Below are 14,620 nucleotides of genomic sequence, written 5' to 3' on the forward strand. Positions count from 1 at the left end.
AGCACTTTCAAAATGTGGAATTACATTTCCTTATAAAATTTTATCTAATAGAAATTAGGGGAACTATATCCATAATTTATGTATTTTAATTTTACATAACTTCAATTAAATTTTTTACATAATTTATTTTTATTAATTTTTAACGTTAAGTTTTATTTTTTTAAAAAAAATAATCATTATTTTATATATAATTTTTAATATAAAAAAATTAAACTTAGATGAAAAAATTTATGAGAAAGTTCATCTGTTAGTTTAATTACATGTGTATAATTTTATATTTTAGTCTTTCATTTGTAATATAAAGCGAAAGCGTTAATTTGAAATGTTAATATATTCATATGAAGATTTGTGAATAGCAAATTTTAATATAAAAGACAAAAAATTATTTATGGTTAGCATATTTTATAAGGAAAAATAATTTTTAATAAATTAATCATTGTAAGTTTAATATGTATTTTCACAAAAGAAAAAGTTTAGATTCATTTTGCTGATTTATAATATTTTTTTACGGAATAACATATGTTCATATAAAATATTATTTTCTATAATCAAATAAATACAATTATACAATAGTCAAAGATTCAAAATTGAATAATTTGTTTATTTTGTGAATGTAGCATTTATTTAAATTATTTTTCAAAATAAAATGGAATAATATACATCTTTAACAAGTCCTGCACTGGTCAAAATTTTATTTTAGAAATGTTTAATATAAATAAGTGGGTAAAAGACTTATTTCCACATCAGAAGCATCATATAGTAACAGTTACACACAATCTTTCGATCTCATCTCAATTGCACATGTTAGAACTTATCAAACTTATCCCCCCCCCCCCCCCCGAAACCCAAACCCACACAATGTTTTTGATGGGAACCAAAACCGAAATTCAGTCGGTCTAATACGGTGTTTATCAATTTGTAACCTAACCAATAGATAACCTAATTAAACCTAAAATGACCCAATTAGAAATTCTAAACCGAATTTTATCTAAGTTGGATACCACTTTTCAAAAATACATTCAATCAAAAATATCGTAACATTTGGATTTAAGATTTATTGATTATTCTTTAGGTTTTACTATCTATGGGGTGGAGCTGGGTTAGTAAAAATTTATAAACAATTCTTGAGCATTTATAAATGATTTAGCAGGGTTCATTTTTATTTCATAATAAACTTATGGTATTTATGAAAATGGTTATCATTAAAGAAAAATTGTTTGAAATGCCATTTGTTAAATATCCCTTTTCAAAAATATCTTAGAGTTGGATCTATAAATTTCTATAAATGATTGTTACATATTTATAAATGATTTAATAGAGTTAGTTTAGTCTTTTTCATCATAAATTTAAAGTATTTATGAAAATTGTTTGTTTTTAAGTAATTTTGAAAAATGGTATCAAGTTTGTGATAAAATTAAAATTCATGTGAACTCGAAATAAAAGCATAACAAGAGCAATTTCTACACTCAACCATTACCTATCTCAATACAATGTTTTTGACGCCAAAACTGCATTCAATTAATGTTTTGACGCCAAAACTGCATTCAAGTAATAGTTTTCAGTTACAAAAAATAGTTTTTGATGTTCAAAACAATTTCAGTTTCTTGTTATTTTCTATCTTCTAATTTGGACCCCAAACAATTTAACATTAGGGACCAGTTGATTGAAACATATAAAACAATTCAAAATCTATCCTAAATTTCTCATGATGACATGTACACAAGTTTATGGATTGACTAGGATATTTATGAAACGAAGATCAGTTTCTCATGATGGCATGTACACATGTACACAAGTTTATGTTCCTTGGCTAATTACAGTATGCGTCACAAAATTGTAAATTGTCAATGAAACTCAGAAAATTAAGTCACAAAAAGTTGTCAATTACAAGTTATGTAATAGAGGGGGCTAAGCTAAAACAGATTATAGTTTGAATTTGGAAAGAGTACTCTGTAATGTATATTGACACTAGAATTATAATCTCTTAATCACTTTTATAATTTGAATGCAATATAATATGTTATCTACTTAATAAAGTTATCACACTAGAATAATATTATACTTACCAGGATATATTGACTAAACTTAGAAAGAAAATATATACATATTCCATAATCAACCATCAAAAAGTTTAGTACTCTTTTAAGAAAAGAAAAAAAAAAAAAGTTTAGTACTCTTTTTTAAATTTGTCAACTTTATATGTCCCTTGTCTGAATGAAAGGATCATTCAACGCATTTCTTCTTCTTCTTCCTCCTTGTCGTCGAAGTCAATGATGGCACATTAACTTGCAAAGTCTCAAGCTTTGTACATTACTTTAAAAGAAGTTTCGCCAAGAACATGGATTCTTCAGTTCCCAGTTCTTGCACTTGAGTGCCTAAAAAAAAGTATGTTTTTTATCTGTTTTGATGATCCCAGTTCATTCTTAAAGAACTTGCTCTGTCTTAGTTATGGGTTTTGAGATTCTTGAAATTAGATTGTTTAAATTTGTGAACTTTCTCCTTCTTAATCTGAACAAAACATGTGTTAAGTAACTATGTTTGGTTTCTAACTTAATCCAAAATCAAGCTTAACTAATTTTATTAAGAATTAATTTAAGATGACCGTTTCACACATAGTTCGTCACGTTTCATGTCACACAAAAGCAATTGACCATCGTGTCTCCGACTTCCTTCCTTCATGTTTCTTGCCTCTTGTAATCGTAAATGTCACTCTCAAACATTCCTTTTAAAATATTTGAACAAGCCCTCTCTTCTTGAGAAATCAAGCTACTATTGTTTTGCTTTGTATCTGATATATCTGACTTCTCTAATGTGTCTTCTTTTAAGGCTCAAGATGAGTGTAAACCGGCCATACTGGCTCAAAAATGCATCTAACCTCAGACTGGTGATCTTGGTTCTGTGGTTGGTTTGTTATGTTGGTTATGGTCAATTTGAGGACACACATGACTTCAACAATCCGGCTGCTCTTCCCCTCTTTACACAGATGGTGTACCGTAAGCTCTCCAACAGCACTGCTTCACTTAGCCACGAGCTAGCTACAAGAGCCAAGTTTTGCGTCAAAGACCCGTTAGTTTCCTTGCTCTTAAACTACATCCTTGCGCATGGTTTCTATACTTTTGGATGCGTGTATCATTGGTGCAATCAAATGTCTCATTTTCTACAATATTTCAGCATATTGTTTTGTTTGTGTAATACGATAACATGCCCTCAAGAGGTCAATTCTTGGATCTTACAAATGTTTTGAGATTATCCTTGTGTTGAAATCACAATCTCAGGGATGCTGATTGGAACAGAGCTTTTAATTTCTCCACCAACTTGGATTTCTTGTCTTCTTGCATTAAGCAAACCCAAGGTAACCAACTTTTTACTTAGAAAAATAGACTGTTTGATGATTGTTTAATCAGGAACTCCAAATTTTATCGTATGGTTCTTGAAGTTTATCTGCTGATTTAGTTTCAGATATTTGTGTGTTTCATGGACAATCTTGTGACTTATTCGGTTTTGAACAGGTGATATTGGTAGGCGTATCTGCACAGCAGCAGAGATGAAGTTCTATTTAAATGCTTTCTTTTTTAAATCAAGTAACCCTGGTTACTTGCAACAAAATGGGAACTGCAACTTGACTTCATGGGTCTCTGGTTGTGAACCTGGTTGGGCCTGCAGCATCGATCCAACAGAACAAGTTGATCTACAAAACTCTACAGATTTTCCAGAAAGAACAAGAAACTGTATGTCTTGTTGTGAAGGCTTCTTCTGCCCCAGGGGACTCGCCTGTATGATACGTAAGCAATCTAGAAACTCTATCATATATTCTATGGTCTGAATCTAGTTCTAAGTTTGTTCTTTTTGTGAAAAGCTTGTCCTCTTGGTGCCCATTGCCCTTTAGCTACACTTAATAAGAGAACAAGCTTATGCGAACCGTGAGTTTTTATTTTGTCTTTTATTAGATATGAAACAATGTGATCTTACTATGGGATACGATGTTTAAATGTTATATCTGTATAGGTATACTTATCAGTTACCAACAGTACGACCAAACCACACTTGTGGAGGTGCAAACGTATGGGCTGATATCAGAAGCAGCGGTGAAGTGTTCTGTTCTGCAGGATCATATTGTCCAACGACCACTCGAAAAGTAGCGTGTGATAGTGGGTATTCATTTTTATATCCCTTCAAGCTCTCTTCTATCATGACACCTTATCCTCAAAAGTTGTGTTATTAGTACCATGTTTTTTTTTATATGTCCTATCGGCTGATCCATTCAAACTAACTATGCTTTTAATGTTATTCAGGAACTACTGTCGTATGGGGTCTACATCTGAGAAACGTAGTGCATTTGGGATTTTATGTTTACTATTTTAACCTGCCTTGTCACTTCATGTTTCTTAATTACTTCTTTTCTTACAGCTTGCTTTAAGTTAACTTCTTGCAATCCCAACACAGCAAATCAGAACATGCATGCATTTGGGGTTATGGTTATTGTAAGGTTTACTATTAATTAATAATGAATATATCTTAAAGATTAAGCTTCTTGAGCTTGTCAATATGTTTGTGCAGTTTGGTGTGATTACCATTCTACTCATTATATACAACTGTTCTGATCAAATCCTGACAACGAGGGAGAAGAGGCAGGCTAAATCAAGAGAAGCAGCTGTGAAGAAAGCTAAAGCTCATCAGAGATGGAAAGTTGCTAGAACTGAGATACGTGCACAAATAACTCGGACGTTCTCTGATGTTAAGGAAACTCACAAGATCTTGGATCGTGGGTACTCTTCAGATGTAGGCATCTCCAAATATTCAAGTCCTGAGAGTTCCTCTGCTGTACAATCTAGCAATGAGGTCAAGGATGATAAAATCAAGAAATCATCTAGCCAAATCTTGAAGGATGCATATAGTCAGATCGAGAAGGAGAAAGCCATGGAACTAGAGAATAAAGACCTTACCTTCTCAGGATTAGTTAACATGGCTACTTACTCTGAGGTGAGGAAGAGGAGGACTCTCATGGAGCTTTCTTTCAAAAATTTAACTCTTACATTGAAATCTAATGGTAAGCATCTGTTGAGATGTGTGACTGGCACCATGAAACCAAGTCGTATCACAGCTGTGATGGGTCCATCAGGAGCAGGAAAGACAAGTCTTCTTTCTTCTTTGGCTGGCAAAGCCGTTGGATGCAGTTTGAGTGGTTTGATTCTCATAAATGGGAAGCAAGAATCGATCCATTCTTATAAGAAGATCATTGGTTTTGTGCCACAAGATGATATTGTCCATGGAAACTTGACAGTTGAGGAAAACATTTGGTTCCATGCTAAATGCAGGTTACCTGCAGGACAATCAAAAGGCGATAAAGTTCTTGTGGTTGAGAGAGTCATTGACTCTTTGGGGCTACAAGCTGTGAGGAGTTGTTTAGTTGGTACGGTAGAGAAGAGGGGAATCTCTGGAGGGCAGAGGAAGCGAGTGAATGTTGGTTTAGAAATGGTAATGGAGCCATCCATTTTGTTCTTGGACGAGCCTACTTCTGGCTTAGATAGTGCCTCATCACAGCTTCTTCTAAAAGCACTCAGACATGAAGCTCTTGAAGGAGTCAATGTCTGCATGGTTGTTCACCAACCAAGGTACATATCTTGAAAACTGTTGTGAATAAACGCAAATTAACCACGAAGAAAATAAGAACACTTAGAGAGAAAACACAATTGAGGCAAATACCCGTTTCATGGTTTATATATTTGATTATGTGAAAGAATTAATCATTTACAACCGTTAGACTCGTATTTTATACAGCATCAAATTCGTTACTCATATTATGCAGCCTCAAATTCTATATTACAACCCTTTAGACTCGTAGAAAAGGTATTTTTAACATAATGTTTCTTTGTTGCAGTTACGCTTTGTTCAGAATGTTCCAAGATCTAGTACTTCTAGCTAAAGGTGGCCTTACTGTTTACCACGGACCAGTCAAGGAGGTCGAGGAATACTTCTCAGGTCTTGGAATAATTGTACCAGAACGTATCAACCCTCCTGACTATTACATAGATGTTTTGGAAGGAATTGTGACTGATTTGAACTCTGATGTTGGCTACAAAGAGCTTCCTCAAAGGTGGATGATTCACAAAGGGTACTCGGTTCCATTAGATATGCAGAACAACAACAGTGCCAAGGACCTTGTAATGAATCCAGACGCTGTAAACAATACGAACTGCAATGCAGAACAAACATTTGTCAGAGAGCTGTGGGGAGATGTGAATAGTAATTTCAGAATGCATAGTGATAAGATATGGCATAACTTCTTACAGTCCAGAGATTTGTCCTGCAGAAGAAACCCTTCTATCTGGCTACAATACAAATACTTCCTTGGAAGGTATGTACTTTCTAACACTAATCTCCAAGACTATTTTAAAGATGACCGACCCTGAAATTTTGGGAGCCATAAACAAATTAGTAAGAATTTAAACCAAAATTTTTTAAATATATAATTTGGAAGTCTATGCTTATATATCATTTTCAAAAAAAAAATTGGGTTCAGTGCTAATGTTCACTTAGCTATGTCCAGAACTGGCTCTGGTTTTAAGAGAAGCTAAATGTTCTTGATTTACAGGATAGCTAAGCAGCGAATGAGAGAAGCTAAGTTACAAGCCACAGACTATTTGATTTTATTGCTAGCTGGTGCTTGTTTAGGATCACTTATTAAAGCAAGTGATGAGAGCTTTGGAGCACCTGGTTATACCTACACTATTATCGCCGTTTGTAAGTAGGAAACTTACCTTCTTATACAAGTTTCTTTTTGAAAATTATTCTTCATAGTTTCCTATTGGTCCTTTTTTGTCAGCTCTTCTGTGTAAAATAGCAGCTTTAAGATCATTCTCATTAGACAAGTTACATTACTGGAGAGAAAGTGCTTCAGGGATGAGTAGCTTGGCTTGTTTTCTTGCCAAAGATACAATAGACTGTTTCAATACACTTGTCAAGCCATTGGTTTATCTCTCCATGTTCTACTTCTTCACTAACCCGAGATCGACGTTTTTCGATAACTATATTGTCTTGGTCTGCCTTGTATATTGTGTGACTGGTATTGCATATGCATTGGCCATCTTCCTCCAACCTGGTTCTGCTCAGCTGGTAATTTTTCATTTTAGTAGAAGAATCATCCTCTCTGCTTACTCTAAATTTGACAAACTTTTTCGGGTCTATGTAGGTTTCTGTTCTGCTTCCAGTAGTTCTAACACTTGTCGCAACTCAACCTAAGAATAGTGAGGCTATGAAGATCATAGCTGATCTATGTTATCCAAAGTGGGCTTTGGAGGCATTTGTGATTGGAAATGCTGAAAAGTAAGGCATAAAAGACATTGCCTCTTTCTTCTGCCTGAAAAAGCTTGGTTTGATGATTTATGTATCATCTGGTTTTATTTTTGGGCTTCAGGTACTATGGAGTATGGATGATCACTCGATGTGGATCGCTTATGAAGAGTGGCTACGACATTAATAAGTGGAATCTATGTATAATGATATTGCTTCTCATTGGGGTGGTCACTCGTAATATTGCCTTTGTAGGGATGCTTATACTTCAAAAGAAATGAAGAGAAGGTCTTTACATAACGGTTGATATCTGCTTTTAGTTCTCAGGGCTCTGAGGCTTGGAAGAAGGAGAAGAGTTTAATGGTTCTGCGTTTGGTTAGTTGGTTACATTCGAGGACCAAGTTATATATATAGCTTTCTTAATTGTGTTATTTTCATCTTAGTTCATTGTCTTATTATTAGAGTTACAGACTTTGTTCAGGTGATCTTTTGGTGATTTCGATGTTGGTGTTTATACAAAAAAAAAGAGAGAGAAAGTGTTGCATAAGCTGATCTATAACAGCAACTCCAACACAAACCTTATTTTGAGTCTGGATGATTTTCAAAATGAGGGTTTGAAAATGGGTTGTTCCAGCAAGTAACCTCAAACATATTTTCAAAATTTTACATACCACATTTTAATCATCAGTCTTCATAATAATTAATTACAGGCACTGAACTTTTATAAATAAACAAATAATAAATATGCAATAAAATGGATACTTTGGTTTTACCAAATGTTTGTAAGAATAAATCTTTTGGAAAGTGCATATTTTAGAAAAAAAGTTACAAAATGATTAAGTTATATATATATACATAACATTACTATTTTATATCATTTAATTTTAATTTTAACATTTTTATGTATTTTATGTATCAATAATAACATATATGCAAAATATATTTGAATATTTAGTCCAAATATATTTATTAAAATTAAAGTGATAAGAAAACTAATATTAATATAGTTATATGTAAGTTACAAAACTATAGACCGGAAATAAAAGTAAATAGTATTTTGAGGTATGTTGGAGATGTTCTGAACCCTCTTAAAATCTTGGCTTGGTTTTTTAGATTTTGGCGTTGAAGTGAACTAAAACAAAATAAAGGAAAAACATCTCCAAGAGTAGAAATCATAAAGCAGTGGACAATTGATCGGAGATGAGAACACGATCAGTATGATCATTGTTGTGAAAAATTTGAATGAAAAGATCAATCACGTTGCATAGAAAAAGCAAAAATAATGATCATCAATTACTATGCATAGAAAAAGGCAAAACATCGTGAGAAAATACATGCAGGGAAGGAAAGTCATATCGATTCGAACAAAGCAGCAGATGAAAAAGATATAGCTCTAATACCATATTATCTTTTGCAAAATAAATGTTTTCAATCGTACCTAAACAGAAAATCAAACCAACCAATAATCCTAAAAGATTCTATTCACTTGGCAACTCGAAACGACACACTGGACAAAGAATATTGATCTCAAAACCACTTCACAATACATTCGTCGTCAAAGTCATGTCCACAAGGTAAAGTCATAACTGTTGATCCGTTGCTAAACTCTTGCAAACAGATTGTGCATCCTTCCACGTCAATCTTATTATTTTCTTCCTTTTCAGTTTTGGTCATATATGTTCTCCTGGTTAGGGATTCGACCACGAGCTTACTAGCAGGTCGTGGCGTAATATTACTAGTCTCATCAAACGAAAGTTGAGCCGCTTCTAACATTTGAGCATCATCATCATCATCCAACTCGAACCACACTTCCAAAGCATACCCAAATGTGCAACAAATTACTTCTTCAATAAGGTAATACATGCGTTCCCTCAAATAATCGAGATCGTCGTCGTTGATTCTTATTCCTGATTCATCTATCAAGAAATATTCTAAACTCTCGTGCGCACAATCGATGAATTCTTGGTCAACCCGATCGGTCTTGTATGTTAAGATATCGTCTCCACGTAAGACTATTACAATGATTCCTGAAGGTATTGTCATGAGCATGGTAATTGATTTTGTGGTACAACTTAGCTAATTTCATTGGTGAAAACGATGATCAACAAAACAAAACAAAAATAATCAAATTGATACACTTTGATTTTCTTTTTTTTTTCTTTTTTTTTCCTGGTTGTATGAAGATCAAAACGATGATTATTGGTTTAGGAGTTCTTGAATAAAAGCTCTTTATATATAAGTAACTTCCTATCAGTGTTGATCAAAACAAAAAAAAAACTTCCTATCAGTGTATGACTTCGAATAGTATTAGGATTTGAAATTACAATCTGTTACGGGAATTCTTGTTTTTCCTTTTTTTAGTATTACTTCTTTTTAACTAATCAATTTTTTTTATCTAATTAAAAGTAAGGATAAATAAATTATTAAATTGCATTTAATAGTATCCCCTATATATTAATTGAGAAGCATTTGAAAAATTAGAACCTTAATTTTGTATTAATTAAAAAAAAAACTCAAATCCTAGGTGGCACTCTTAATGCCTTCTAAATTCAATTTCGAAGAATTCTAGAGCATCTAATATAAAATATAGTTTAATCTAATGGTGTCACATTATTTCATAATTATATAACACTAGAGAACATTATATTAACCTAAAATATAGGAAGTGTGTATTCTTTCCTTAAATAAAAGCTACGGAATAACCTAATATGATTTACATATATATTGCAATTAATGATTATGAATAATAAAGATTTGATAACAATTTTTGCATCCTTCTTCATTTTTTTTTTAAATTTATATTATTAAAAAAATTAAACAATCACATTAACCATATAATAAAAAATTTAGATTTTTTTCTTATATGTTATATTTTGAATTTTTTAAAATAACTTTAAATTATAAAAATGAGGAAACCTTATACGTTATATATATTTTTTAAACGACTTTAAAATACAAAAATGAGGACACTTTATATGTTATATTTTTCTTATATGTTAGAATTTTCTTATATGTCATATTTTGAATTTTTTTAAAACGACTTTAAATTACAAAAATGTAAGTTTTCCTTAAGTATACGACTAAAAATATTAAAATGACATGTATCAATTCGATGGTTGATTTGAAAGCTTTCAAAACCATATGGAAGATAAAAGTCAAAATAATTTAACTGTGGAAACAATACTGTTCATTTTTTTCAAGAATGTGTTCGATGGAAAAAATAAGGTTTTTATGTCATAATTTGTTTAATGTCCCACTAAAGAACATTATATTAACCTAAAATATAAGAAGTGTGTATTATTTCTTTAAATAAAAGCTACATAATTACCTAATATGATTTACATATATATGACAATTAATGATTATGAATAATAAAGATTTGATAATAATTTTTGCATCCATCTTCATTTTTGTTTAATTTTATATTATTAAAAAAAATAAACAATCACATTAACCATCTAATAAAAAATAGATTTTTTCTTATATGTTATATTTTGAAATTTTTAAAATGACTTTAAATTACAAAAAATGAGAAAACCTTATATGTTATATTTTTTTTTAAAACAACTTTAAAATACAAAAATGAAGACACCTTATATGTTATATTTCTCTTATATGTTAGATTTTTTCTTATATGTTATATTTTGAATTTTTTAAAACGACTTTAAATTACAAAAATGTAAATTTTCCTTAAGTATACGACTAAAAACATTAAAATGACATGTATCAGTTCGATGGTTGATTTGAAAGCTTTCCAAACCATATGTAAGATAAAAGTCAAAATAATTCAACTGTGAAAACAATACCGTTCACTTTTTCAAGAATGTGTTCGAGAGAAAAAATAAGGTTTTTTATGTCATAATTTGTTTAATGTCCACTAGAGAACATTATATTAACCTAAAATATAAGACGTGTGTATTCTTTCCCTAAATAAAAGCTACGAAATTACCTAATATGATTTACATATATATGGCAATTAATGATTATGAATAATAAAGATTTGATAACAATTTTTGCATCTTTCTTCATTTTGTTAAACTTTATATTATTAACAAAAATAAACAATCACATTAACCATATAATAAAAAATTAGATTTTTTTTTATATGTTATATTTTGAATTTCTTAAAATGACTTTAAATTATAAAAATGAGGAAACCTTATATGTTATATATATATTTTTTTTTAAAACGACTTTAAAATACAAAAATGAGGACACCTTATATTTTATATTTTTCTTATATGTTATATTTTTTCTTATATGTTATATTTTGAATTTTTTAAAACAACTTTAAATTACAAAAATTTAAGTTTTCCTTAACTATACGACTAAAAACATTAAAATGACATGTATTAATTCGATGATTGATTTGAAAGCTTTCAAAATCATAAGGAAGATAAAAGTCAAAATAATTTAAGTGTGAAAACAATATTGTTCACTTTTTTCAAGAATGTGTTCGATGGAAAAAATAAGGTTTTTATGTGATAATTTGTTTATTGTCCAATCCGATCAACCTATGATGTATTAATTATAGTTTTGTTCCATTATTTTTAATAAAAATTGATCCGATACATCGGAAAGAAATTATATAATAACAACAAAAATATTTTATTTATATAAATAAAATGATCAAATATATAAAATAAACTATCGATAATATATACAAATAAACTAGGTCTTATCCTAGTAATCAATTATACGATATAAAATTCAATATTCTCAAAAAAGAACAAAAAATAAAAGTCTTGTTATGAAAGCAGCAGCCGCCTTGTTTGAAAATATAAAAGGATGTGGGACCCGCTGCACTATTTGCACAGTGAATTTCTTTCTATATATACGAACGTTTTCGTTCATTGTAACGCATCCCTCAACCTTCTCTTCTTTCTATAATAAACTCTTTCTATCAGTGTTAAAAATTCTACGGGTATAAATTTTGCTCTTATTCAAATTCCCGCTATACAATAAAATTCCAGTTATTTTTATAACACGTTATCAGCACGAACGTTCTCCAAATTGAAATACAAATGGCAAAAATCGAGAAACTTCAGTTTCCGGCCTTGGAAGTAACTAGGACAAACTACACGGCATGGGTTACAAACATGGAGCTTCATCTAGATTCCGAGAAAATACTCGAAACAATAAAAAAAGGCAACATATCAACCTCTCATGAAAAGGCTAAGGCCGTGATATTTCTGAGAAGGCATCTAGATGAAAATCTTACGCATGATTATGCGAGAACCAAAGATCCCTTAGATCTTTGGAAAGCTCTGAATGAGAGGTTTGATAACCAAAAGAAAATTACTCTCCCCCATGCACTCGATGAGTGGGAAAATCTACGATTTCAAGATTTTGAAAAAGTGGAAACGTACAATTTCGCTATATTGAGAATAGCGGCGCAATTAGATTATTGCGGTAAGTCTGTGTCGGAAGCAGAAATGCTCGAGAAAACTTACCAAACGTTCCACAAAAATCATTATGTTCTACAAGAACAATATAGAAATTGTGGGTATACGAGGTTCTCTGAACTCGCTGTGGCGCTTATAATAGCGGAGAGAAATAATGAACTCCTCATTAAAAACCACAATGCCCGACCCACGGGAACCAAAGCATTTCGTGAGGTAAATGCAACGGATATAAAAATCCGGAAAAAGGAAATTATTCCTATCGTGGGCGTGGTCGTGGCCGTGGTCACAATCGTAGTTTTGGTCGTGGTCGTGGTTATCGATTTAACTGCAACCATGAAAGGAGTAACAACCCAAGAGGAAGGGGATCCAACACATGGAATCGATCTGATCGGGTAAAAGGGAAAGAAACCCAAGAAAACTCTACTCATAAAAATGAGAACGTCTGTTACAGATGTGGATCGAAGGGACACTGGTCTCAAGTATGTCGAACTCCTCGGCATCTATGTCAATTGTACCAAGAATCTATTAAAGGCAAGGCAAAGGAAGTAAATCTCAACGAACACCTTGTGGGTACAACATCGACATACCCAGAATCCTCTGACTTTATGGGAGATTTCGACGAGGCCACTCATCAAAATAATTGAAGTGCTTGTACTGATCAAGCTTAATAATGCCTAGTGATGCCATAAAATATTATGTATTTCACTTTCAAAATAATGTTGTATTTCAAAATATCTAATGTATAATTATTGTGTACTTGTTATTGATGCATAATATGTTTACTTATGAAAGTTTATTTTCTTTATTGATATTAATTGTGTGTTACAGAAATGGATAAGAAAGCAAATGGAACAACAACTAAACAAATTGGTAGAGAAGTTTGCATACTAGATAGTGGCACAACGCACACTATACTGAAGGATAAGAGATATTTCTCTACTTTAAAGTCAGTAAAAATGACTGTAAACACAATATCAGGTCCTACAGACCTGATCGAAGGAATTGGCAAGGCAAACTTTATGTTGCCTAATGGAACAAAGTTTTCCATAGATAATGCCTTATATTCTCCAAATTCTAAGAGAAATTTGTTGAGTTTCAAAGATATATACCGTCAAGGGTATAACACTCAGTCTGCAACTGAGAATGGAAAGAAATATTTGTATATAACTTCTAAAAAATCAGGCAAAGGCCTTGTACAGGAAAAATTTCCAGAACTTCCTTCTGGATTGCATCACACTTATATTGATGCTATAGAATCACATCTTGTGATCAAAAGAAATCCAGAAGATGTTACATTATGGCATAATCGTCTTGGTCACCCAGGCACTACAATTATGCAAAAAATCATTGAAAGCTCACATGGTCATTCAATAAAAACCCAAGATATATACCAAAGTAATAAAATGACATGTGATGCGTGTGCTCTTGGGAAATTAATCATAAGACCATCACCAACCAAAATTGACAAAGAATCACCAAAGTTTTTGGAAAGAAACCAAGGTGATATTTGTGGACCAATACATCCACCGTGTGGACCATTCTACTACTTTATGGTATTAATCGATGCATCGAGTAGATGGTCACATGTTTGTTTGTTATCATCTCGAAATATGGCATTTGCGAGATTTCTAATTCAGATAATCAAATTAAGAGCACAGTTCTCAGATTATCCAATTAAAAGAGTTAGATTAGATAACGCTGGTGAATTCACATCCCAAGCTTTTAATGATTATTGTATGGTATCAGAGATTGAAGTAGAGCATTTTGTTGCTCATGTTCATACACAAAATGGTTTGGCAGAATCATTAATTAAACGGCTGCAACTAATTGCAAGGCCATTGATCATGAGATCAAAACTCCCAAGTATGGGGACATGCTATTTTGCATGCAGAAGCACTAATTCGGATAAGACCAAGTGCATACCA

General features: G+C 31.7%; 1 protein-coding gene across 1 annotated transcript; it reads left to right on the forward strand.

Moving 5' to 3' along the window:
• The first annotated feature begins 1,953 nt into the window (after positions 1–1,953).
• LOC106409414 (ABC transporter G family member 24-like) lies at positions 1,954–9,802 on the forward strand. The gene is made up of 13 exons (XM_013850059.3): positions 1,954–3,066; positions 3,276–3,352; positions 3,510–3,782; positions 3,857–3,920; positions 4,006–4,152; positions 4,293–4,327; positions 4,408–4,481; positions 4,558–5,612; positions 5,879–6,355; positions 6,593–6,741; positions 6,824–7,113; positions 7,190–7,323; positions 7,415–9,802. Exons 1-13 carry the CDS (start codon positions 2,678–2,680, stop codon positions 7,569–7,571), a joined length of 3,321 nt encoding a protein of 1,106 aa, XP_013705513.2. The 5' UTR covers positions 1,954–2,677; the 3' UTR covers positions 7,572–9,802.
• The last annotated feature ends 4,818 nt before the right edge of the window (positions 9,803–14,620 follow it).

The sequence above is a fragment of the Brassica napus genome, chromosome C6 (genome assembly GCF_020379485.1).
Source record: "Brassica napus cultivar Da-Ae chromosome C6, Da-Ae, whole genome shotgun sequence".
NCBI classification, from domain to species: Eukaryota; Viridiplantae; Streptophyta; class Magnoliopsida; order Brassicales; family Brassicaceae; genus Brassica; species Brassica napus.